General features: G+C 33.6%; 5 protein-coding genes across 5 annotated transcripts; 3 read left to right on the top strand and 2 right to left on the bottom strand.

Moving 5' to 3' along the window:
• Positions 1–2,646: 2,646 nt before the first annotated feature.
• On the top strand, positions 2,647–4,547 carry TRIADDRAFT_63629 (expressed hypothetical protein; the record flags this gene model as incomplete). Its single annotated transcript, XM_002109799.1, has 3 exons — positions 2,647–2,728; positions 3,016–3,116; positions 3,893–4,547. The coding sequence occupies 3 exons, from the start codon at positions 2,647–2,649 to the stop codon at positions 4,061–4,063; spliced, it is 354 nt and encodes a 117-aa protein (XP_002109835.1). The 3' UTR covers positions 4,064–4,547.
• A 1,259-nt stretch (positions 4,548–5,806) lies between these two features.
• Positions 5,807–9,115, top strand: TRIADDRAFT_63628 (uncharacterized protein; the record flags this gene model as incomplete). The annotated part of the gene is made up of 10 exons (XM_002109798.1): positions 5,807–6,026; positions 6,278–6,492; positions 6,844–6,925; positions 6,998–7,257; positions 7,384–7,654; positions 8,000–8,315; positions 8,437–8,580; positions 8,674–8,764; positions 8,855–8,925; positions 9,012–9,115. 10 exons carry the CDS (start codon positions 5,807–5,809, stop codon positions 9,103–9,105), a joined length of 1,764 nt encoding a protein of 587 aa, XP_002109834.1. The 3' UTR covers positions 9,106–9,115.
• A 911-nt stretch (positions 9,116–10,026) lies between these two features.
• On the bottom strand, positions 10,027–12,041 carry TRIADDRAFT_53121 (uncharacterized protein; the record flags this gene model as incomplete). The annotated part of the gene is made up of 4 exons (XM_002109231.1): positions 10,027–10,073; positions 10,943–11,091; positions 11,555–11,649; positions 11,910–12,041. The coding sequence occupies 4 exons, from the start codon at positions 12,039–12,041 to the stop codon at positions 10,027–10,029; spliced, it is 423 nt and encodes a 140-aa protein (XP_002109267.1).
• Positions 12,042–12,360: 319 nt separating this feature from the next.
• On the top strand, positions 12,361–15,994 carry TRIADDRAFT_53120 (uncharacterized protein; the record flags this gene model as incomplete). Its single annotated transcript, XM_002109797.1, has 10 exons — positions 12,361–12,375; positions 12,739–12,885; positions 13,674–13,775; positions 14,048–14,098; positions 14,427–14,519; positions 15,213–15,291; positions 15,400–15,454; positions 15,530–15,604; positions 15,685–15,773; positions 15,840–15,994. 10 exons carry the CDS (start codon positions 12,361–12,363, stop codon positions 15,992–15,994), a joined length of 861 nt encoding a protein of 286 aa, XP_002109833.1.
• A 425-nt stretch (positions 15,995–16,419) lies between these two features.
• TRIADDRAFT_21771 (uncharacterized protein) lies at positions 16,420–22,038 on the bottom strand (the record flags this gene model as incomplete). Its single annotated transcript, XM_002109230.1, has 17 exons — positions 16,420–16,489; positions 16,617–16,672; positions 16,860–16,926; positions 17,090–17,123; positions 17,207–17,264; positions 17,371–17,509; positions 17,660–17,744; positions 17,877–17,907; positions 18,071–18,130; positions 18,235–18,265; positions 18,505–18,575; positions 18,721–18,795; positions 18,941–18,997; positions 19,124–19,212; positions 20,634–20,733; positions 20,890–20,958; positions 21,931–22,038. The coding sequence occupies 17 exons, from the start codon at positions 22,036–22,038 to the stop codon at positions 16,420–16,422; spliced, it is 1,200 nt and encodes a 399-aa protein (XP_002109266.1).
• Positions 22,039–26,395: the final 4,357 nt, after the last annotated feature.

Raw genomic sequence — 26,395 nt, 5'->3', positions numbered from 1 at the left:
TCATCGATTGCATTAATACCTTGCTTGTCTAAATTGGCTTTGCCGCAGTAGGTACCGTACAATTAAGTTCTCCTTCCAATTGTTGATAGACCTAAGTGCATATAATAATGGAGATAAAAGATCATAGCTCACGTAAAGCGTAAAATTTACTTCACTTATGTTTAGAAGTTAGCGAATCTAGACATAAATAAAGACTAGAAGCTAAAATGACAATCACAATTCAGTTTCGAAGAAAATAATTATCTTCACGTTAAATAATTCTGAGAGATTCCCATCATGATATTATCATCCTGTGATTGTATAGATCAGATTCTTGCTGTACCGTATTCAAAAAGTAACTATAAGCAGTGATACCTGTTTTGCTGGGAATTGACCATGCTTGAATAGGTCCAGTTCCATGGTAGCAGGAGTATCAATATATAATGTGCTAGATCAATATTTTCAAATTAACTCCAATACATCAACTGCCTAACTAGTAAACTTAATTTAATATAGAAAAGAAGTCAGAGTGGAGTGAAATTCTCTGTCACTATAAAACTCAGATTGAACTATGCCTTCAAAATTATCATCATTTTGACTTTTCTACCTCTATAAAATTTCGTATCTAAGTACTGACTAGACGCGTGAGTAAGTTACCTGTTCATAATTCTCATCATGATTTATAGGTCTTCATTTTTAGCGCTTTCTCTTGATGTTTCGAGAATTTCAAATGTGACCAGCTAGAGGTGGATTCATAAATGGCTCACTAGATAAATAAATGTTACACGTATAATAATCATGAGTCAGTATAACCCAAAATAAAAATATTATAATGGACGTTTAATTACACGATGCAGTAGTAACGTCAATGCAACTGGTTGTATTAACTCGGCAACATTATTAACTGAAAAAAAAAATTTATCAGGCTTAATCATGCAATACAGTATGCATAATAAACTTGTACGAAGCATATCTAGAGATTTGCAATCATAAAGCAGTCCTTCCCCAAAAATTGAATTTTATGGTAATTTGCATTGCGATACTGTAATTAGCCTTAACAATTCTTGCTACACTCAAGAATAGTGAAAAAGGCGCATGCGGTTGCAAAGAAAATTTCGAAGATTTTCATTTTAGGTTCAGAGATCTTGGTGGCTAATGATTTCGTCATCTGAGCCATCATGAGTAGCAAATATGCTGTCATCATTCTTTTCCATAACTATCTTACTATTTTCAATCGATTCAATCAAATTAAGAGATTTCAGAAAGTTTATTACCGGCACGGTCCCATCACGTCTACCAAATTAAAAGTGCAAAGACCAAAGATCACGCCAGCTCATTCTGCTTAGGCTAGCAAGAAATATTTTCAAATTAGAATACCAAAATAATCCGTTTTTAAATACGGCTATTCTCATTATTACATGATTAACAAGAAACTGATGAGCTAAAGATAAACGTTTTCAGATAGGAGCGAAAGATTGACATTGTACACAACTATCATCAAGACATTACAGTGTACATTGTACAAGTTACAAGCACGTACTGATATTCAGTTGTAACATTTCCATCATCATTTACGCTCTACATCAGTATAATACTGTATACTGCAAATACGACTAATCATGATAAATGAAAAACAAAAAAATTAAAGAATTTACAAGAATTTATCTAAAGTGGTAAACCAAAGAAGGACCTCGTTCAAATTGAACGGATACCCTACTCCAGGAAGCAGCTAAAATAGTTACGTAAAAGTTTGCATACTTAATAAAAATTGTATAATACTGACAGATTACCTTTTTACGTATAATGCATTAGCATCGTATAGATTTGATGAGGATTTATAACGACCGATATCGCACGATGCATTGCCGGAGAGAATTCTCGCAATTTCGATTAATTTTGAAGACGCTGAATGACAGTTTAGTTTGGAAGCACGCGTACTTTTAAAATTAGTGACCAAGCTTTGACCATGCTCTGTCAAGAGGTCATATGATCGCAGATGTCATTGCTGTACTGAGCATAACTGTACAGTATCAATAACAGTACTGTACTGTACACTGTACTGTACAGTACAACTAATTTTACCGTACAGTGTGTACTGTACAGTACTGTACTGTACTGTACTGATATGCAGCTCACTCACAAGGTTTTCTCTTAGTACTGTACAGTGTACAATACTGTACTGTACTGTACAGTACTGTATGCAGCTCACTCACGAGGTTTTCTCTTAGTACTGTACTGTACTGTACAATGTACCCTGTACTGTACAGTACAGTAGTACAGAAGACTCAGACGGCGAAGTGTACTGTACAGTACAGTACAGCACTACAGTGTACAGTATCTGTGTACAATGTACTGTACTGTACAGTACAGTATGAAATATGTTATGACATCGATTGTCACGTGCCTTTACACACTAAGTCACAGGACGTTTACTAGTACTGTATAATCGATTAGTCTTGCGGTATATCTATCTGTTGCGTCGATACAGTAATACAGTAATACAGTCTAGTACGGTAGTATGAATTTGTAAACTATAACAGATGTCGAGAAAAATGTAATAACCAATGCAATAACTGTTCGGTACGGTACAGTACCGTATAAATCCATCGCAAAAGGCAGTCGAATCCCTTTCGAAGTCACATTCGTAATTATTGCATTACTGGCAATATGGCGTCTAAAAGTGAAGGGATTCAGCAACTTTTACAAGCTGAAAAAAAGGCTAGTGAACTTGTAAATGACGCAAAGAAACGTAAGTAACTAAACAGGTACACCTTTAAGGTTTTATTATGCCCAAGTACTAAAATGCTGGAATGGTTAAGTTTAAAATTTTCGAGGCAAAATAAGGCATATGTCAAATCATGGACTTCGATATACTTTATACGCGTATATATTATGTCGTTTGTAGAACTCGTGTTACCAAATTACTAGGCTAGATATCTATTAAATCGTAAATTTATTATTAAGCTTATGAAATCGATAGTGTGGCAATTTATTTTAAATAATGGTAGTGCTTTCTTTGTTGATGTCAACCTTTAGGAAAGACGAGAAGATTAAAGCAGGCGAAAGAGGAAGCACAATCTGAAATAGAAAAATTTAAAGTTCAACGTGAGCAAGAATTTCAAGCTAAAGTGAAAGAGGTGAGTTCTTGAGCACTATAACATCAGAAAACCAAGTATTCCGCTGTTTTAAGCGTGAATTAAGCCTAATATTTAAATAGGCCACCAGCATTATCAAACTTTGGTTCTATTTCCTGATAATATCGGATTTTGATAATGCTATAGAAACATTTGTTACGCTTAGTGCATCACATCTCTCTAGCTCCTGCAGTATAATTGAAGCCCAAGATTACTCACTCTAACAACTTCACTGATGAGAATAACTTATGAATACTTTACTGCGGGTTGAATAATAAATGCATCATCCAGTTTCATGTATTTGAAAGTAATGATTGTTTAACAAATAAAGTATAACTCACCTTTAGGCTGTTAGTAATAAGAATTATTAGCATTAACATATTTTAAATATAATATTTTAAACGGGTGTTTATCGCAATATTGTCTGCTTATAATTATTAACTAAGTTACTAGTGTCACATTAGAAAATGGCAAATATAGAGATAAAATTCGCAAACTCTAACATTTACGATTTACGCTTTCGTTGCAAATATTAAAATCATAAATTAACTGCTTTGCAGTTTCATGCATTTCTCTTGCATAGCGCTCAGTCCAATTTAGAATAGATATTTTTATGTTCAACTCTGTCATGTTTTCCTATTTAAAGTTACACGCTAGTTCTCGTTGATGGTTATATCGTTATTAGAATATATATTGCCATTTACACAGTTGAGACATGAAGATAAAGATGAGTATTGAGGAGTTACATTGTCATTATAATTATATTATTTGCATTCCAGAGTTCCGGATCAAAGGATGATTTTGCCATCAAAATTAAAGATCAGACCCATCAAAAAATCAATGATCAAAATCGTCTCGCTGCTGCAAATAAAAATAAAGTAATAGATCGCGTCCTATCCTTGCTCTACGATATCAAACCAGAATTACATGAAAATTATCGCATAAATTAAAACACTTCGCGTGTTCAATAAGCACCAAGGTTCACTAGATAAAAATATTAGATATTTACAATTCGTATAAGTGCATTATTGCTTATGCAAGACTCTTCTATTTGACTAACAATGTACTAACATAAGGTAGATGAACACTAAATCGTTTTACTATTATCTAAACCGAGAGCTCAAAACGTGCAGCTCTCTGGATTGAAATAAGTATTAAGACATCCTTTGTGTTACGAGACTAGCTTGTAGTGTGGCTGTCTATTCAGCTTCGGTTATATAAACTCGTAGTAACAAGAAATAATTCAGCTATCTACTAAGCGGCTTGGCTTTAAACATATCCATATAGTAACATTGGTCTTGCTTCCATTGTTAGATTATTATTGTATTTAAATATTCTCATAATTTTTGATCTGCATGATGTTTATAATTTTCATAAAGATTTGATAATATCTTGGTTATCTCTTAAAGTACATCAATAATTGAAATGTTAAATACAAATTTAAAAAAATTCATATCATACGATTCATAAATTGTGTGGCCTATACCATAATAACTGACAATGTGCTAAGCGCAGTGTACCTGGAGCCTTCTCTTTTTTACACATGTTCTAGCCATTCTACATTTATGTAAACTAATTGGTTTGTGATCTTGTAAAGTAAATTATACGGTACAGTAACTTTCAGTCGCACGCCCATATAAATGAATGAATTTACATTGATTAAATTATTCTTAAAGTAGGTGCAATAACTAGTCAAAATACCAGCTACGTTGATGACTGGTTTTATACGGTACTTGTACTTCATCAATTTAGGAAATAGCCCTAAGTCTAACGCCATGCAAAATCTTCGTACCTTCGTATTGGACTCTGTTGCGTTACCCATGATTCCTGCATTATTTATAAATCGATATAGCGTAGAATCCAATAGTGGCACATGTAGAGTGTAGATATGTACTGTACAAGTGACTTCTACTTTAACAGTAAATCACAGACACTAAACTACAGTACTGTAAGTACGTAAGAACTCCTTGTGGCAGATGTTACTATAAGTTTGGTAACGTAGTGAATTGTTTGAGTCATTTATCTTACTTTAATATGAAGGTAAAGTTGACTACTTGACTGGATTATACGAGTATAAAAAGAAAAAAATGAATACTGTCAGTAGATCATAGAGATACGATACTGATATCGATAGATCTGTGATGCTGTAGACCTGTAGCATAGATCTATTAAGTTACAGTTAGTATATTACTGTAGTCCATCATGCAAATGGGTCTTTTTTACTACTACTAATATTGTGATGGCCGCTGTACTGTATGTACTATTTCCAAGCTTCGTCAAACACTATGGAGTACAGTATGGACACTATTGGACAGTAATAATGAAAGTGCCGTACAGTACTGTTTTATTTACTGTATTTACAATGACCAAGAAAAAGTGTGTAAAGTATTCGACATTGCCGTCTTTACTGATGCGCAGATGCAGTACTATATTTTTGAACCCTGATAACTGTAACAAATCAAAATTTAATTTATTTATTTATTTTATACTGTACTGTAGTGCTGATGCATTTGGTAGTAGTGCATTCCGAGGGTATTGGTAGTGACAGTGTGCATTCAGCCATCGCTTGAATTCTTCTAGGTGGCAATTGAATGCTCGTAAATGCATAGAAGTACACAATACATCGCAGTAGACAAATCTTCAAGTACTCCGCATTTCGCGGTAATCCACAGCACCATTAACAGTAAATCAAAATGGACGAACAAGATGATGAGCTCGGGGTAGACATGGAAATCGATGCAGATGCTGATAGTGAATCAAAAATGGCTAGTGGACAGCGTGAAGAAATTTTAAATGATACCTTATCTGCTACGGAAGGAGACAAAAATTACAAATTATTCATCATAGTGGATACGAATATTTTGTTATCTCATTTAGAAATGGTAACCTTGTTAAAAGACAAACAAATCAAAGGTAACACTGACGGTATACGGTACATCATACATTCACGGACCACAAGGCATGATACAGTACTATGCTTTAGGTTAAGCTTAGAAACTTCTTTCGTAGTTCGGAATGACATTTACAGTAATTCTGAATTAATTAATTCGCCATACATGAACGCCGTACGCGTATAGCAAGATATGCGTAGGTGCAGGCGCTGGCAGTGCATGTACAGCACTACGTTAGTAACGTATTTTAAATTGATTTGATCCATTATCTAGGTTATGGATACCCAGTGTTAGTCATTCCTTGGATTGTTGTGGAAGAATTAGACGCGTTGAAAACTTTACGAAGAAATACGACCCAAAAATTTTCGAAAGGAAAGGACAAGAGCTGCGAATTAAGTCTAGAGACACATGCGAGGACCGCTATAAACTTTCTCTACAAATCTTTCGCCTTAAACCATCCCAGAATTCATGGTCAAACTCTAGATGAGGTATGCATGCTGTAGTGCATAGACGTAAAATAATACTCGTGCAATAATTAAAATTTAATTCAGTTATCACTGGATTTATATTTGATCAAATTAAGCTTCTGTTTGCTATAAGTGTGTATGCTTCCTATACAAATTGTACTGTAAATCTCGTAAATAGTCGTTTACTATGTAAGAAGTTAGACGGTTGTAGGATGTGGAATGAAGACAGACAGTCTTCGGTAATTTAGAAGATGAGCCAACTTATGTAATAATGTGCAGTTTTACAGGGGATTGAAGTTCTTGTTGTATTATTTTGAGATACTTTATCGACAAATACCTAATTTTTGCTACATTTTACGCTTTCCAACGCAGATTCAAGAACAGAAGACACTATTTGCTGCGTCCACCAATGACGATTACATCCTGCAATGTTGTTTGTTCTATCGTGGAAAAAGTGAGGGATTCTGATTACTGTATATTATAAAGCTAATTTAATTCATCACTAACGTCTTACGACTTTCTTTAGTTAATAATCCTATGGAAGCTTCTTCTAAAAAGAACACGGTCGTTTTATTTTCAAATGATAAAAATCTTTGTACTAAAGCCTTAATCAATGGGATAAAAACATTTAATAGCAAGACAATATTGGAGCTGGTATATCTTGGAATTAATGTGTTTCAGATTGAAGAAATTGATACCCTTACCATGCAAGATGTACACAGTATCGAAATGTTGGAAGTTGGCGAATTTCCTAACGATGCTAATACGTGTATGAGGACTTCTAGTGTACGCTGGCCATGGTTATACTCGTATATCACCTAGAACTATGATAACAATATATTAAAGTTTATAAATGAAAATGCATAAATAGTTTAACTCATATATTACTGTGCTTGATTAATTTTATTGTAGTGTCAAACTGAAGACCATACAATCAGTTGGCATGCAGTTGTTGATAACGTCCGTAGCGTAATTGAGGAAGTAGTACCAGAATTTGTAACCAGTGAATTTAGAAGAGTATTCGATGATACATGGATGGATATTGTCGCTGTTAAACCGCCATGGAATTGTTATGAGTTGCTATATTTATTACAAAAGCACTGGATAGCTGTTTTTGGAAATGTTCTTTCAAGAGATTCCAAGCAATTCATTGATTTATTGCAACAGAAATTTAGGAATAACGGTAAGTATCTCTTACATCAGTAACCCTAGGTTATTATCACATTCATCATACAGACGACTTCCTTTGTTACATTCTCTAGTTGTATACAGTGTAGTACGAGCATCTTTGTCTGTAGCCAAGCAGCTGAAGTTAATCTATAATTATTGCCGTTGCTAGTTGTATCACCTATACGTCAGAAGAATATTTTATAGTAAAAATTTCCTTTCTATTTCTCGCTTTCAACTTTGCTACGGTTGAAGCAATGAGCATATAATTGTTGTAATACATTAATTACTATTAATCTGTATTTTTACATGCTTTTAATTATTATAATTTTTCATCATTGGTTAACAATATCCACTTTAGGACTAGATATAGGTAGTTCCGATACCAAAGATATATTAGTATCATGTATGGAACTAATGAAGTATATTAACTGCCGACCGGAGTATATGACTATATCGCAAAAAGGCATAAAAGTTATAAAACTCTTACAAGAAAAGATGGTTGTAGAGAATAGTAATCAATATACTGATGATTACAACTCGTCGTTACTCGCACAAAGTTGCAATGATTTCTTAATTCCGGATGCCCAAACTACAGGATTTCCCGGCTTTAATCATGAAACTAGTAAAACTAGGATTATATTTTACCAGATTTGGGATAGTGCTAATAACTTATGGTAATCTTTCCTTAAATTGATTAGAGATGCTATGTATTTATTTTAACGTTTCCGTAGTGTTTCCTCAAGCTATTTTTATTCAATAGCGATGTGTGTTGACCAGTTATTTAATTATTGATAGTAATCTTCTTTCATCGCAACTGAAAGTTATCGATGTGAATAGAGAAATTTCTGAAACTCCTTTTAATGGTACTTCTTTGGGAGCAACGCTTTACACAAGGCAGATAATTGATCGTCTTCATTCGCTTATTAGGGCACTTATCAGGTATACAGTATGTCTGATGCAATGACATAACACTTGCGGATATGCTGCCCATTGAGTTATTTAATCCATTTGTATACTATCTCCTATACTTAGAGTTCGAAACGTAAATGATAGTTGTACAAAAGAAGTCAAAAGGGAAATTTTTAAAGAATTGCAGAAAGCTCTTCTTGCCTATACAACATTGGCAAGTTATGCTAGATTAAGTTTTTTTATTATTGATATACATATAAGAACAAATATACTGAATGATAAAAACAATTAAATCTCACATTAGGCTTACAATGAAGAATTTAACAATATTTCTGTAGATGAAATAGTTGACCTATATGATGATATCAAGACCAGGTAAGTATCAATCATGCAAACAACTAAACTGCCACAATTCAATGTAAGCAAGGTTCTGTTGATTAACATTTGACCTTTATAACTAGACAGTATTTTCAACAATATTTGGATAAATTTCAAATGTTACTTGATAAAATTAATCACTTGATTGGAACGGTGGATGAAACTAACAGAAATTAGTCAGGAGCCGTACCCTCCAGGTAAAGACGCTGTGTCAAATATTTTATTTTGCTATATGAATGCTGAAGTTATGGTCGCTGCTATCAATAATGTTCCACAGTTTTGATTTGTCTGGATCAAATTTATCTACTTTAAGATCCAAGAAATGAAGAATAAAGATGTTTGATAAGGAATTGTGTTCATGGGCATATTATATTTCACCTCAAAGGAATAAACTTTTGATAAAATCTGTTGATATTGACTGATTTAAATAATGTATCATCACACAAATGAATGTATGAGAAATAAACGTTGTAAATACAATCTATGTAACAACTACTGTGGTTCTGCCGTTATTATTTAACAAAAGTTCGATACAGTATAACTACATCATTTTCCAATTATTGTAATAAAATGGATTTTGCAAATATTGAAAGTCTCCAGGTACGCGCAATTATCTGAATGCCTTACTAATTTGTGTTTCTACTTTACTAAAACTATGCATAATTATATAATCAATAACAACGCATTATGCTTCGCTCGCAGTCTTCTACCCTGACAAATCATCAGTGAATTCGGTCGCCAGAACTTTTACTAGCAGCACTATGACAGTTTAACTCGTAAATATAGCATAAGTAACTATAGACGAACGCGTACTAAAGTTTGGATTCATGTTTAATGCATTGGATCATTTCGTTTTTTCATCGTTTATGACGCTCATACCACGTCAAAATGATATTGACTTCAGGCAAACTCTACACACGACTCGTATACATTATTATTATATCTGATCTACTTTTTTTAAATTGTATGTCGCTGTGTCTTCGTCGACCTTCACTGAAACATAGTTATATGTAAAAACCACCTATGGTACTACAACTTCACTTTTATTCATTGTAAGTTGGCTGCCAGTATTCGTAGAAATAGGACTTCCAAGTATTTCTATTCCATGCCGGGAATTGCTGCTGCATATCTTAGTAATGTATTTACTGTATATAAATGCCGTTAAGTTTAAAATATGATAAAACGTACTGCACTGTGCAGAACACAAAGTACTACTATTATGAGATACCTTGGCAATACTACTTGCAGTGTCTCGCATAGAGCGCTGGATGCACATTTAATTAATTAAGTAATTCTCTTTCAAAAAATTTGCCGAAAACATACAGTATTAATATAATGCGTCTGTACTCTTGTACATAGTACACACTAATCAGAAAATAATCTGACATTTCACCACAACAGACTTTACTAGCTAAAATTTAGAGCTTTATTAACAGACAGGTACCATTTACGTACTGCACCACATAAATTACTGCAAAAATTATACATGGTATACAAATTTCTAAAGCTTCATCCTACTACTGTCAAGCACTGGATACAACAAGCTACGTGATAAATATGAAAAGTGAGTTGGGAGTACTGCTTATAGCTATCAGTTACCGTATTATATACGAAAAAAAGTTCACAGAGCAATGCTTAATAACTATAAAAATCATAATATGAAATTCCATTCCAGGCACAAATATCGAATCATGAATCACAATCATAAATCATTGTGACTGTCTTACAATGTCACGCTACCGGAACAATATAAAGTTCACAGTACAGTAGATAGTAAAGTACCAAGGCCGCACTTTCCTCAAAAAGTACCGCATCAAAATACAAAGCAGGTAGAATTTTGTCAGTCGCTCTACAGACAGTAAAATGGCTATATTATACACTATAAATTGTATTATACTATATATAAAATACAAGCTATTTTAGTAATATTTAGAAGTAATTAAAACTTTATAAATCATGAATATGGTAGTAAGAAGCCCTACTCCAAAGCTGCAGTACTTTCCGAATAAATAACCTTTCACGCTCGATACTGAATGAATAATACGAGCTAAAGTAAATATTCGGAAGCAGTATATACTTATATCATACGGTGGATCCGTTAAAACATATAAAAATCCAACAAATAGGAAAGAAATGATGTTTTCTAAATCATTTCTATGGGCCCTACAATAAATGATAGAGTAATTAGTACATTATAGCATATTAAACTTTCATTTCAGCAGCAGATATTCCTCGAGTTTGGATCAAATCCACTTCGTAATTGATACGATGTATGTGTGCGGTAGTATGTGCAGATTAAGCATCTTTGAGTAAATCTAGCTGGAGTACTTTGGTAAGCGAAATCACAAGTTGTGCATTATACTGAAGTGATCACAAGAACACAAGTGATACAAGTATAAATGTGTATTGTAATGTACATTATAATATAATTACAGTACTGGGCATGATGACCTGCTACAAGTAATAATAATAAACTGCTCTTTTAGAAGGATGAGAAGCCTACGATGACTCCAGATGATTATACTATACACACCAGTACAATAAAAATGGTAATGTTTTTCGAATATGTAGAGGCTGCAATTACAGGTAGAGTACAGTACTACGTTTTACGAAAATTTTTGCAAACCTCACAAAGCGTTCTACATCTGGATGTTTGACGTTGACATTTTTTTTGGATGGTTCTATACCAAATAAGATGGCATCTTCTGGATTTGAGAAGGCCTAGTTCGTCAGAGAATATTAAAGGAATTCATCAATATGTAAACCCTACATGTTGCCATTTTGAGTATGTGCAATGTGCATTGTACAGAATGTTACATAGGCCTCTGAAATATGTAAGTAGGTGGCGGTTGAATACTGAATACTGTTCTTCAACTTTAATAAGTAGAGTACTGTGTATGCAGAGATTTCTCTTGAATTCGTACACTGCGCTAGATTAACTAAAGGAATTCGTTAATTGCTGGGATTACGTAGCTACTTACGGTATTCTTTTGCCTGAGACGGCCTGTATTAACTGCCATTGTCAGGACCTTTAGGACGATGATAACAGCATAAAATGCGTAAGCATTGAAAACCGGATTGGAAAATGATAATAACTGATTTTGCTCATCCATCTTTCTGATCTTATCCACAGTTGTGAAATGTACAGTACAGTGCAAGGTATACTGTACTGTATTGTAGGTACAGTACAGTACAGTACTGTACTGTCTACTCATTTACGGTGTAATATACTGTACAGTAGTACAGTGCAAGGTACATTGTACTGTATTACCGGATAAGAAACCATAAAGATTTCCTCTGCCTCTGAGTGCAAAATACTATACGGTGTACAGTACTACAAGTCTACAACTATTCTACAACTGTACAGTACTTACGCTAAGTAGCTATCGAATTTTCCCACATCTCCCTGAGTAATATCACATATTTACCAATATGGGAAGAAAGAAGGTAAGCAATTGAATGCTTTGCTCGAAGTATGCTCTAAAGTGAAGTAGCATTGCACTTTCATGTCTCTAAGGCCGATTTTGTGAGCATTTTCATATACTGTACTAAAGTTCTTGTGCACCTTGCACTCCATTGCATTAATAAACCTAAAGTGTGGTGAGATATTTCGATTCTTGACGATTACAATTCTTAAAAGTTAGAATAATTTTATTCTGTCAGTTACTAATAATACAACCGATTCAGCTATGGATTTAATTTATCCAGTTAATGTAATCATCGAGAATGGTGTGCATTAAATGATACATATTTTTAGCTGCACTAGTGATAGCTTGCCTGTTAACAAGTATTTCACTTACACGATTTCAGAGAGTTCACGCTGGTAATGAGAATTCTGGTGATTTAAAAACCCCTCGAACATTTGTTTTACAAAATGGTAAGATAGGCAGCAGTGGTCTTAGGTTAATGAAAGATTTAAGAATGGTCATGGAGCCCTACACCGCTAGGCGATTGAAGGTACCATAGTCTTAAATTTCAGGAGAAATTAAAATGATTACCTACGATTTAGTCAAAACGTATTGGTCTGGTTTCAAACTGCCTCAAGATTTGGAAAATCCACGCCAAATTAAAATGCAATAAAAAATATTGAATTAAACCAAGAAATACTATAGCTCTAGCCTAAAAACAAACTTGTATTAGAAACTCTCTAAATAGTCTACGTTAAGCAGTGTTTTTGCCATGCAATATGTTTTATTATAGAATCAAATTTTGTAGTAAAAGTAGACTTAGTGTATAATGTTATTACTGATCGTGCAGTGCAGTACGCATGTATTATGTTATTCTTAGTAAAATTTCCTAATTTAATGCAATACTTAAAATTAGTATCCGTATTCCATTAGATGTAACTATTAGTGATAGTAATTTTCCTTTTTTAACTCATTTTACACTCAAACCGCCGAATCAATGATTCAAATACCCTAATTTATCGAAATTTGAATGTAATTTGCGTATATCATTAAATTTCCCATGGCTATAAGCGACATAGCATGTACCAGAGAATCGCAAGCAATCGACGTTATTTACACTTAATTGCTTACGTATACAGTATCTTAGTGCGTTCCTATACTGTCTGTTACTCCTATTTTTAATTTGGATTCTTAGATCTCCTTTCGGTGTGTGAATTAACCAACTATATATTACTAATCGATTTATCTGCGTATTTATACACTTTTACTGTATCAAGAATAGAATTAGTAGATACGAATTGACGTGATTTATTAACTGTTTTTCCTTTGTTGCGCTAGGTTCAACATAAGAATTCATTAAAAGATTTCATTCATGCTGCAGGTCCGCTTGGAGTGACTCATTTCTTAATCATATCTAGGACTGATAAGGGTACTTACTTGGTATGTTTGTTGCTAGCAAAAGCCTGGAAAGTAAACTGTCGGAAACAAATTTATTCACTCACCTGTGATAAAGTTTTGTAATTACATCGCTATATATGCTCGCATACTAACCGTTAACGCAACAGCGATAGTAAATGTTATGCGTCAATTAAAATTAGAATTTAAGTAAAAGTATAACGATAGTAAATGTCGTTTATTTTACCTATGTAAATGGTATTTAAACATATATTTAATATCAAACCTTGTTTGACAAGATTTATCTTTATATCCAGAAAATCGCTAAATTACCGCAAGGACCAACGATCACTTTTCGTGTGGATTCGGTATGTTTCGATCCCGGAATGCGTGTCATGTGCAGGCTGTAGATATTACAATATGATAAGCATTTGTATTGTCATACACCCTTATTATACCAGAAATTACAACAACCTGCTATTAATGTAAACATTCATTCTATATCTGGTTTGTACGAAATTTTAGTACACCCATGCTAGAGATATTATCTCATATCTATCAAAGCCAAAGACTGAAAAAATCCAGTATAAGCATCATCCACTGGTATTGATGAAGCAGCTTTCATAAATACGTGTATGTCAAGGTGTTATGACTGTATTGCCTAATATTCCTAAACTTTCCCGTTTTTGCCATTAGTTGGTATTGAGTGGATTTAAACCAGACAATTTATCGCATACCCTGACTGTAACTATGTTTCAGAATATGTTTTCTTCTATAAATGTGGAAAAGGTATTGTAAACTATATTTAACAAAATTTAAAGCATTTTACTCGATTTTCGTGGAGAATTATTCTCCATTACAGCTATAGATTGCATTCTCTAATGGTTCAAATTTTTCGACAAATTATGATTTTCAAGGTCCAACTAGTAAATATCAGAAGATGTGTACTTATAAACTTTAATCACGGAAAGAATACAATTGATTTTCGACATTAGTACGTAACCTACTATATATCTTTCATTTAGTATATTTGTATGGATTTTTAAGAAATTAAATTTGATTTAAAATTCAGCAATATCCATGCCGCCCCGGTCGGTATCAGTAAAAACCTTAGAAAGTTACTGAAACAAAAAATTCCGAATTTGAGCGAACTGAATGACATTAGTGACTATTTTGCAAGGCATGATAACGAAGTTCTCTAACGAATTTTTGATCATTTTGTACTAGCAGTATCAGTAATAACCGAAATTTTTGTTATCTGCGTATGTTTTAAAATAGAAATGGTTACGGTAGTGAAAGTGAAATGGATGATGCAGGTCCTGAGTCCCATGTTACCTTACCGCAGGCCATTTCTGGTAGAGGAAATATCAAATCTCAGCAGAGCGCTATCCGTTTAACCGAGGTTTCATATCGTAATGTATAATATAATATATTAATTATTACGTTGACTTCGAAAATAAATCTGTACTAAATGCTATTTAGCTAGGACCTCGAATGACTTTTAATCTAATTAAGATTGAAGAGGGGGTGTGCACTGGGAACGTCTTGTATCACCAATATGGTTAGTTGCGTTATACGCGTAATATTAATTCCCTGAATCCGTAAAGTTAATGACTTATCTAATCAGGTCTAATCTAATGCATATTATCATAATGGATTACATTATCAGTTACGAAAACCAAATTTGAAATTGATGCAATAAAATCGAAATTGGAAGGGAAAAAGTAATTTTTATGTTCTATTAAAGTTCGCCTCAGCAGATTACCAGAATATGAAATCATACAATCTAATTATTCTAGGAAATTGAAACTTGAGCGACGTAACCAGCAGGAACAGAACCTATTAAATAAAAAGTTGAAAAAGGAAGCTCACCGGTAATTGTTAAGCCATTAATATCATCAGCGGGTATCTCATATACTCTCGAGCGTTACTAAAGTGAATATGAACGTTGTAGTGCGAGATCTTTAGCAGGAATGAAAGGTCTTAAGAATATGGACAACTCGGTGGAGGATAATCTTGCAAGCGAGAAACTGCCGGCAACAGGTTATTAACGTTTAATATTTTGCTTTCATTTCTGGTAACTTTATGGCTTGATAATAATATTAATAGTACTTTCCTGGGACTCTATTGCATCTATTCAAGATTTAGCTCCAGATACTGACGATAATATAAAAGCGGCTGCTCCGAAAAAAAGAAAGACAAAAGCAGCTATTCAGGCGTTCTTTTCTAAGAGACACAAAAGAATGCGAGACCGTTCTGTGTGAATGTACCTTTTAAGTTGCTACTTTATTCGTAAAAAGCAAGCCGATTCTTAATAAAGTAAAATTTATAGCAAGTTTGGGCTAAAACTATGTATTGCTTACTACCAATGAAAATTTGATGAATCTATCAAATTTCTATTAATTTAAAAATTTAATAAGACAGTGGATTAAGTAATAGTTCTAGACGGTACTAGCAGTAAATGTAGAATCCCTACTTATATACTCGTAAGGTTGCAAGCTGCGTGACGATAGATAAATAATATATATCATTATGCAGTAGCTAAACGAGAAGACTTTGCGCCTAAGATTTTGACTGAGTTTTGCGCAGCCGGGCATGTTCCTGCAATCTAAAAATACATAACGCAATAATGAGTATCACGCGCAAGTTTATTTCTGAGCCACCAATGATAGAGTAAGATCGAAAGAATTTACCTCAATCCATTAATTTTGATAAAACCTCCGGCATCTTGTGGATCATAACTTCCAGAAACATCCATACTGACGTAGTAGGTACAAATAGATAAAAGATTTTTAACTCAAGGTAGAATGTTAACGTTTACTCGTAAATGTAAACCAGTGTATAATCTGAAATACATGATAACACTGCTCCGGTATGACTGCTCACCTTACTAGTTCTTCATTATATAATGACATATCACCTCGACGACATTTAATGTATACCTGTTATTATTAGACAAAGTGCAACGAATATCAATACCGTGATAGCTTAGGTTCAGTTTTTTATCTCGAAACTTACAATATATCGCAACTTTCAATAGCTTTGTTACATATTGTTAAAATTATGATTACCGAAATATTGCATAAGTAACAATAGTTATATCATATAACCAGAAATCTGCGGTATTACCTGTCCTTTAAAAACTGAAACACGTACAGTTCCAGCCACGCATTCTTGACTTTTATCAATGCAAAATCTGAAAAAGTAACAGTTTTCAAAAATTTAGCGAGTCTAAATCCTTATTAGAAAATCAAATAACTACGTAGTACGTATTTAAGCAAGGCGAATATTGATTCCAAGGCATAAATAATTAAGCCTTTTTGTGTAATATACGAGTACAGGTAGTGTATTTAGCAGACCTCGTAAAAATGCATTCTGGACTCCACCACAGACCTACATCAGAAATTCATCATAAAAATAAAAAAGATCCATTACATTTACTGCACCTGCAATCTGATACAAGGTTAAATTTTTACCATGATAAACTTGTTCAGATAACTTGATACTCAAACCTTGCTTGATTTTTCTTAACTCCTGAAATTAAATTGGAATTTCATTGCAGAAATAAATACCAAACTCTTACGCTTCCGGTATATGATCTTTGATAAGATACCTGATTATTATAATAATTACTGCTTACCTTATCCAAACAAATTGCTTCAATATCAAGATGTGCAACATGTAGAATTGTTGCGGCTCGCGTTTCGTAAATTCCCCTCGATTTCATTCCAATAAAACGATTTTCCACAATATCTATTCTTCCAATTCCATGGCGAGTTCTAGAAGGAAATAGAAAATTGCGCTAATATTATAGCCATACGAGAAGACGAAAAATTGTTCAGTATCCACCAAAAAGCGACACAATTTTGCAAACCATATTGATAATACAGTATATAATTGTTATTACTTTTATCACTATAGCAGTTTACCCGATCGTGTTTAAGTAAAGGAATAGCTGCATAGGATTTGAATAAACATCTCCAGAATTAACATTTTTCACAGAGATCGGAATCCCTTGAAGTCAATGTTTAATTTCAGAAAATTCCGTTAGGTAATACAGTAAAATAAACAATCAGCCTTTTTAAAAATACTGTATTGCCAAATTAACAAATGTACATATAGTAACAATATTTAAAGAGAAATTACCAGCTTTAAACTCAATATCCAGAACGTCAGGCTAAAGAATGTATATAATAATGGAAGAAATTGAATACTATGATCAAGAATTACAGTATGTACTATACAGCACAGGAGATATGATTCTAACTGTTAATTATTCATGAAATTTTATGATAAATAGCGAATTACACTATACTATTTAAAAATCTAAATTAACAAACTTCATTGGGAGCATCTTTCGGGTCAACTGTCGTCTTGTATAAATCATCCGGAGCGATTTCCTGCAACAAATGAAGGTAATTAAAATAGCCCTTCAAAATTTTGCTGTAGGTATGAAGTCATTCTTACTCTATATGAACCAAAAATTAAATCACTCTATGCTTACCCATGGATTCTCTAGTAACCCAGCTTCGTAACTTCATACATATAAAATATGAAGGTGAATAAGTTTTAATATATTACCTTAGAAAATGTAGCTGCATAAATATAGCAAAAATGTCCCAATAGCTCGATATAATAACTTGAGGAGACTCTTAACGCCATTTCTACCTTTACGCAATGCTTACATTTTAACTTTTACCATTCAGTAATCGATCAACATTTTTCAAAGCATCATAATAACTATTACTGCTTTTGTTATAAAAGTTTCTTTTACCTCACATGCATCATATTCTCGTCGATACTCCACGGTTTCTTTGGAGTTACGGGTAAAGGGATGTCGTGGGCCTATACATTTAAAGACTCTAGCTAGAATCATTTCGTTATGATTCTAAATCTAATGTTACATTCCTTATATCTCTATCCGTATGTTCAATCTATGATTTTTACATAATCGTTCGCTATATTTGTGAGTGACTTTACGATATTATACCTTAGCATATTCAAACAGATCGGTTCTTCCTTTAAAACGATTGTAGAACTCAGGTAGTCTCCATGGTGCAATAACCTAGAAGTAAATGATTTTAAAAAATCAATATAATGGTAACAAACTTATTACTATTAGAACCCTTCAGCTTAAGTATATGCAATCATAGATGCTAAAAATAAACATTCCTGAATTAGAATTGACTTAAAACAAGCACATATCTCACTTTAGCCTCAGGATATAGAGCATAGTACGTTAGTTCAAATCGAACTTGATCGTTGCCCTAAAATTTGGATAAATGTAAGCAGTTATGTCTATTATCTAACTAGCATAAAGTAATTTGCGGAAAAAGCAATCTCTATGAACAATTTAGTAATCTCTTTAAACTGCGATAGCTATACAAGCTCACTTTGCCAGTGGCTCCATGAGATAAGTAGCGGGCATTTTCTTGCAAAGCAATCTCGACCTGACGACGCGCGATGCATGGACGGGCGAAAGCTGTAACGATAACAAAGATTTAAATATCAAGTTGCCGCCGATCAATGATGCAAAATTATTTAGCATGTTCCATTTTCCTAAGAGCTTCAACATACGAGTAATTATTTTAAGATTAAAGCAAGCCAGTCAATAACTATAATGACGTCATAGTCATTAAATTATACAAACCATCATATTGGCACATAGAATTAAAGAGTGTGAGTTCTGAAGATATTGATACTATTTTAAATGCTCGTACTTGATTTTATAAACTATCATGATTTAAGATTCCAATTAGAATATTTGTGACAATAATTCATAATTCAGTAATACCTCTGTCAGAAGCAAAGAAACTACCTAATCTAGTCCAAATATTTCTAGGTCATGTAGACTAATTCTGTAGCGTCTAAAAATCACCGATATCGTGTTGACCCAATTACTGAAATATAAGCAGCGACTGAAAATCGTAATACATTCATCAGAATAAGAATCATTTATCAGTTGACCATTTATTCCCATAAATTCAAATCAAAACTGCTGGTCATATTGCATAGATATAGGGTATTCAAGATTAAAAGATATGGCACGCATAACTAAGCAGAGCTAGTGCCAATTCATAATTTTGGGCACTAGCGCATGATAAAATTCGTTAAGAGGCCTCTAGCATTTACCAAATAATGACAAACCGTAATCGAACATGATATATCAGTTATTAAAGATTTAAAATAAGCACACTAAATTGTAATGTAGTCGCATTTTACTATGTTTCAATACCACTTTAACAAACCGTAATCCACAACATGCCTTACTTTTCAATGCTTTAATCTTAAAAAACATGGCATTATTTACCAAGGTCATGCTTGATATTTGACGTGAGACATCAGTCTAACAACCATTCTACTATAGCACTGTCACAGTCAAGCTTTGACCGTGAGAATGCCTATATATTACATTCTAAAGGCTTATTATACTTTCCTTCCGCTATTTTTTAATGCTTATATTATTTAAGTATTAAGTAATTAACTGCTTTGACTAAGGTTAAGTAGAGTCGTGTTTGAAACTTTTTGGATGGATTGTCATCGTGTGATTGGATAACTCATCCAAACTGGTTTAAGTTATCTTGATCTAAAGATTTCTATAAATATGAAATTCGGTTTGCATTTTGATGAGAACGTTCATGCCTGCTTAGTAATAAAATTTAATTACCGTACACGGCTATGGCTATTCTGTGCGAGACTTGGGATACTAGTCATGGAGACGATCAAGTACTTAGTTAACTACATTAGTGCTTGACTCAATCAGTGGGACGATTGAGGAATTTTATTAGTGATCGATCTTGTAGTATTCGATAGTCGTTTGTGCTACAATAGCAGTTGTAACAAGCACTTTGGCATCAATTCATTCTCATTTAAACTGTTAGCTTATTTATAAATGTACCATACCTGTCCCCATTAAGTAGCGATCTTCATAAGCAGCATTAGATTTAATAGCGGCAAAAACAAATTCTTCAACAAATTGTTGTCTTAAATCTTCTAAGAAAACCTTAACAAATGCAATCACATCCATTAAATAGGAACTGATCAGTATACGCCTATATTTAGTTTGTTCATAAAGGTTAATAAAATAATCGTTACGAAATAGCACACCTCTGAATTTTATTATTTACTATTAATCGTAAAAATATTTCAATTTACTAACTTTTGTAGCACCAAGTTTTTTGGCCTTCGCTTTAGCACCTTCCATATCTTCTTCCTGGCCAACATCAGCCTAAAGTAAACTGGCCATTAGATAATCTTATAAAAAAATCATATCAGATAGCAAATCCTTTACACAGGTGTTCTTTGTCTCTCTAGTTCACAATATAACTTATCCAGAATATATGTAATACAAAACTATATTAGAGGCGCAATAAAATATTAGGGAAATATTATCCATATAAGATTCTTCTAATAAACGTTGCATTAACTTAACCATTATGTATGCTTAAATACTATATAAAATAATTAAATAATTATTACCGCAGACTGAAATGAGACCCTTTAGGCCAAAGGGTATCTATCTATAAGCGCGTTTAAATTAATTGCAATCATTTATCACTAAGACTGTAACCCTTCTGCTAACGGCACAGGATATCAGAAATCCTTAAATGTAAATATTATAATAATTTTAATCTGAACGAATTAATATTCATAAGTAATGAATAAAATTCAATAATTATAATTGTAACCATTCCAGTTACGACTACTACCGCATACTATGGTAGAGATCATTCTTCACCAAACATTTGCTTCGTAGGATTCATATAATACAGTATATCAAAGAGTTCCATAGAAAGCTGATTAATTTCGATAATTATGCGTAAACTATGCAGTTTATCGTGCCTATTAGATGTACTGTACAGTAATGTGCAATGTAATTTATAGTTAATTTTTAATATAGATTACATTCATTTTGTAATATACGGTAAATAAAAATTTAATCTTAACCATCTATTACAATGTGTAAAATGGTCTCATTGAGTTACTCATTTAAATCATTTAAAAGTATACTGTACAGTATGACAATTACGGTCATATTTAACGGTCGCAGCATCATATACTGGATGTCGTGCGTACGTTTGCACGACTAAATATCAAACTTATACTGTATAGAGTTAAAAGATAACTGCAATGGTTGTTCGAACATCGAAAAAGTGCTTGTTTATACCAAGATTACACACTTTACCATGCTACTACATACCATGTAAGCTATAACGTTAAAACCTTGCTCTTGCAACCAAACGAGGATACACGAAGTATCGAGCCCGCCACTGTATGCCAATACTACGGTTTCTTTTTCGTCACTCATGCTTGAAATAGTACGCGACCACAATGATAATTGTTGATAGAAAACTATTGCATATGGTATAAATTGATCATCGGAAATAAACCATTACAAACGATTGCATTATTATACACATATCTTCAGACTAGTCGGATATTATTTGAGGTATAATTAGAGATTGGTAAGCTTGTCGAGTATGTTATAATAGCTTATTCTCGTTTTTATGTTTAGTGTTTTTTATCGGAACTGAAACTGAAACTCTTACTATAATACTTCATTCAAGACGGTAAAGATACATATAGCTTGTAGTAATTTATGTTTAGTGTTTTTATTCGAGCTGAAACTAGAACTCTTACTATAATACTTCAGTCTAGACGGTAAAGATACAGATAGCTTGTAGTAATTTACTGCTAAGTACTTACAACTGTTCTTACATAGTAGATACCGTATTTGGGTTTATAACTCATAGAAAGAATACACGGTACTTACTAATTTCCGCCAAGAATCAGGAATCAGGGATAGACAACGCTGGACTGTCAATATACCATGACATTGCAATATATATAGAGAGATATCATAAAAAGTACCGAATAATGAGTTACCATATCTAAATTATAAATTAGGATCGCTATAATTTTAGGCAATCAACGGCGAAAGGTCTTAATTTCCCTATCTAATTACGGTCTCTTTTAAACATTGCTAGTCAGTATCTACTACTCCGATTGATATTTCCCGAATTCTAGCTTAAATTCGGGTAGATCCATCGAAGCATAAGACATCTTTATATCGTGAACAATACAAATACAAGACAGTGCTATGATCCTTTAAATATTATCCTTTCATGATACCGCTAGGCACACGGTCAGAGTTACAAAAAGCCCTTTTTGTGCTGCACTTTTATGATTACTTCTTAATTGCTTAAAGTGTTACGATCCCGATTTAGCAGCAAAACCGACATCAGTAAAATGTACGATCATAGCAGCTGTTGGACGTTTTTACTGTACAGTAATAAATGAGCTGTTTGTTTATTGGTGAATTCCTAAATTATCAGGTAATTATAATTTTAGTAATTAAATTTAATGGTGCAGTATCATCTCCAATTTGGCTTTAATTAACACCTATACTGCAACTGCCCTTAAAAGGAGCCGTAGACGGTACCCTGCAGCTGTATATCTAGATCTAGTCTTTGAAGTTTATTTATTTGTCATGTTTTAACCTGCTAATGGAGCTTGCCACATACAGAAAAACGTACTGTTAATGAGATCTCAAGAAATTCAGAGCTAATACAATTGCAGACATACTTCTTACAGCTTTAATACAGTACTTTAATTCGCTCATATTATCCACCCGCCATCTTGCATCACCTATACAGTCCCGTATACGCATACTTATTAAAAAATTGTGTAGCGAATGTTGTGCACTTGTTTGTAACAATTACATGTACTATATATATAGTACGTTGATTCTTAAAATCTGAATGCTAGTTTTAATTCATAAATAAATTACACCGCAATTATAAATTCATTTCAGCTACAATTTTACGTTTACTAGGCAGTGCACAGCAGTGACATCGACGACTGACTATGTAACAAGGCCTTGGCCTCGAATACGAACAGTGCTAGTGAAGGGACTTTTATTTTTCTCCTTTCAGTGAAGAGTCTAGCAAAAAAAAACGTCGCTATCATCGACGGTACAAGAGGTTGGCTACACATCGTACTGTAGTATCGTACAGTACTACCATCCTTCAGGTACTATGCGTTGAACAGTAAGTACTGTACAGTGCACAGTACAGTAGAGACTATTTTTATTAAAAAAAAGCCATTTCCTGTTCCCTCTCCCTTTATACTGTACTGTACTGTATGCGGAACGTCTACGTTGCGTATATCACAGTCTTACAGCCTCCAGTACATATAGTACTGTACGTATATCTATACAGTATCTTAGTCTAGGCCTACTAAGTACAGAACTGTACTGTAATGTACAGTACAGTACAGTATGTGCACTCATTATTGTACAGCACTGTACACTGTACAGTGTACAGTACAGTATGTGCTTTTTAGTGACTGGAAATACCAGGGTCTACTGTACACCGTTAACCCTTAGTATGGTAAGTAGTCTAACGCATGCTGTATAGTGAATGGCTAATAATATTACATGAATCGATTAATAGGGGCCTAATTGGTAAAAGCAAAGGATCAACATAAACAAATTGCGAAGGTATATTACAAAGTGAGTCTCTTTAAAAATCGAAGAAAAATCAAACAACATCAAAATGCTTACCTCCACCACCCTCGAATTCAAGTTTTGGAATCTAGTACAGTGCAGTACAGTGTACTGTACACTGTACTGTACTGTACACTACAGTACAGTATTTTCAAAAAAGCTTTCTACAGTACTAGTACCTTGTACTGTAGGTTTGTGGGTGTGTTACTGTACTGTACAGTGTACAGTACAGTACAGTACAGTAAAAAAGACAAGTTGCCGTACAGTACAGTACAGTACCGTACAGTACAGAACAGTACAGTACTGTATACTGTACACAAACCCCCGGCCCCACCCCCACCCCCGGCCTGACAAAACGAAATGAAACTAGTGTACTGTACAGTACAGTACATTACTGTACTACAGTATTAAAGCAAAGTTATCACTGTGTACATTTTGGGCCATCGTTACGTTACGGCCTTACGGTAGTACAGTGTACAGTACAGTACAAAGAGGAAAAAATATTGCTGAAACTAACGTACAGTACTGTACTGTACTGTACAAATGGTATACTTTATACCATAATATACTGTACCGTAGCGTATATGATTCATTTTTTCTAGCCGTTACAGAGATGCGTACAAATGCTAGAACGGCCCAGTCCGATCCGTGCCTATAACAAGAGTCAGTGGCTTCTAGCTGCCGTACGGTAGTAGCAGCCTAGCAGGCTACTACCCGATAGCAGCTGTACACGAAACTACTGTACTGAACTATAAGAGCCGTAGCTGCCGTACAGCCGTACACTTACCACACTTTCTAGACTGCGCTGTGCTTCTGGCTCAGTGGCTCAGCTACGGTGGCCCAGCTGTACACTGAGTGTACAGTACAGTACGCTACTAAATCTCGAATCTCATCAAATCAAATCTGGCTTGGAAGAAGTCATTATGACCGCAAGATTTTCTTATGATAATCCAGTATTTTCATGCTATGCATTCTATGCTAGCATTTTGATCTTAAAAATGTTCTTTGTAGCATTTGCTACTATCCTAAGTCATAAGGTAGGATCGCTGGGGAGCTACAAGGACCCCAACGACTGAAATACTCACATCATATCATCATTATGCGAATAAAATATCCTACCATACCTATGAAGCATTAACAATAATAATAAATAAACGCTATGTTACTAGAGGAGCTGAGTGCAATGCCTGCATGAAATATTTCAAACTCTTCTATTAATAATAATAAATAGTATAAGTAGATGCATAGTGGTAATACATTTATTAAAAGATCGAACCTTAAATTAAAAATATTAAAAACGGACTACTTTGCTGCATTCTTATTCATGACTTTATACTTATTTTCTTTAATAGATATCAGAGCCGTCAATTACCGTTGATGATTCCACTTCCTCTACCAAAACGAACGTAACTGTGGAACGGACTAGAAGGTGACATTTTTTTCCTTGTAATTAAAATTTGATAGCAAAATTTACGAAAGAAGACCGATATACTGTATACTGAGTGTATAGCTGTCTATCTTGCAAATAATTAGACTTCTTTGTGTATAGGGTGCACCTAAATGATCTAGAAAATATCCCACTCTTCTTATTCGCTGGATTATTGTATATCCTTACCGATCCGCCCTTTGATACGGCGCAAAAGTACTTTAGAGCATTTACTGCAGTTCGTATTCTTCATACAATAATATACCTAAATGCTATACCTCAGCCAGCCCGGGCAATTGCTCATACTATTAGCTTACTCTTAATTATTGCTATGACTGTTACAGTTATTAGCCAAGCATCTGTATACTTGTAGTTATTAAAATACGTTATACATAGTAAGAATTTCAATAAATTACGATATGCTAGAATCCATTATACTATAAAATAAAAGAGGGTTTTGTATATGGCGGCTATGTAATTAAAGCAGAAAGGATTTACCAAAAAAAATTACCCCAACGTGTGTAACTGTCAATGTGGAATGAGATTCTTTATAATTTATACAATCTCAATTTTAGTTAAATTTTTGGCAATTCATAGTGGCTATAAATTTTTTACTATGGCTATGTAGATAGAATATTAGTTTCTTTTGATAGTAACTATTTGTACTAGCTCTGTCCTCTTGTATGTTAACCAAAAGAGAAGATAATTAATAAGCAATGTGAGGCAGTTGCA

This window comes from Trichoplax adhaerens, genomic scaffold (genome assembly GCF_000150275.1).
Source record: "Trichoplax adhaerens TRIADscaffold_2 genomic scaffold, whole genome shotgun sequence".
Lineage (NCBI taxonomy): Eukaryota > Metazoa > Placozoa > Uniplacotomia > Trichoplacea > Trichoplacidae > Trichoplax > Trichoplax adhaerens.
Note: the sequence above shows the minus strand (reverse complement) of the source record. Positions and strands in the feature narration are given on the sequence as shown.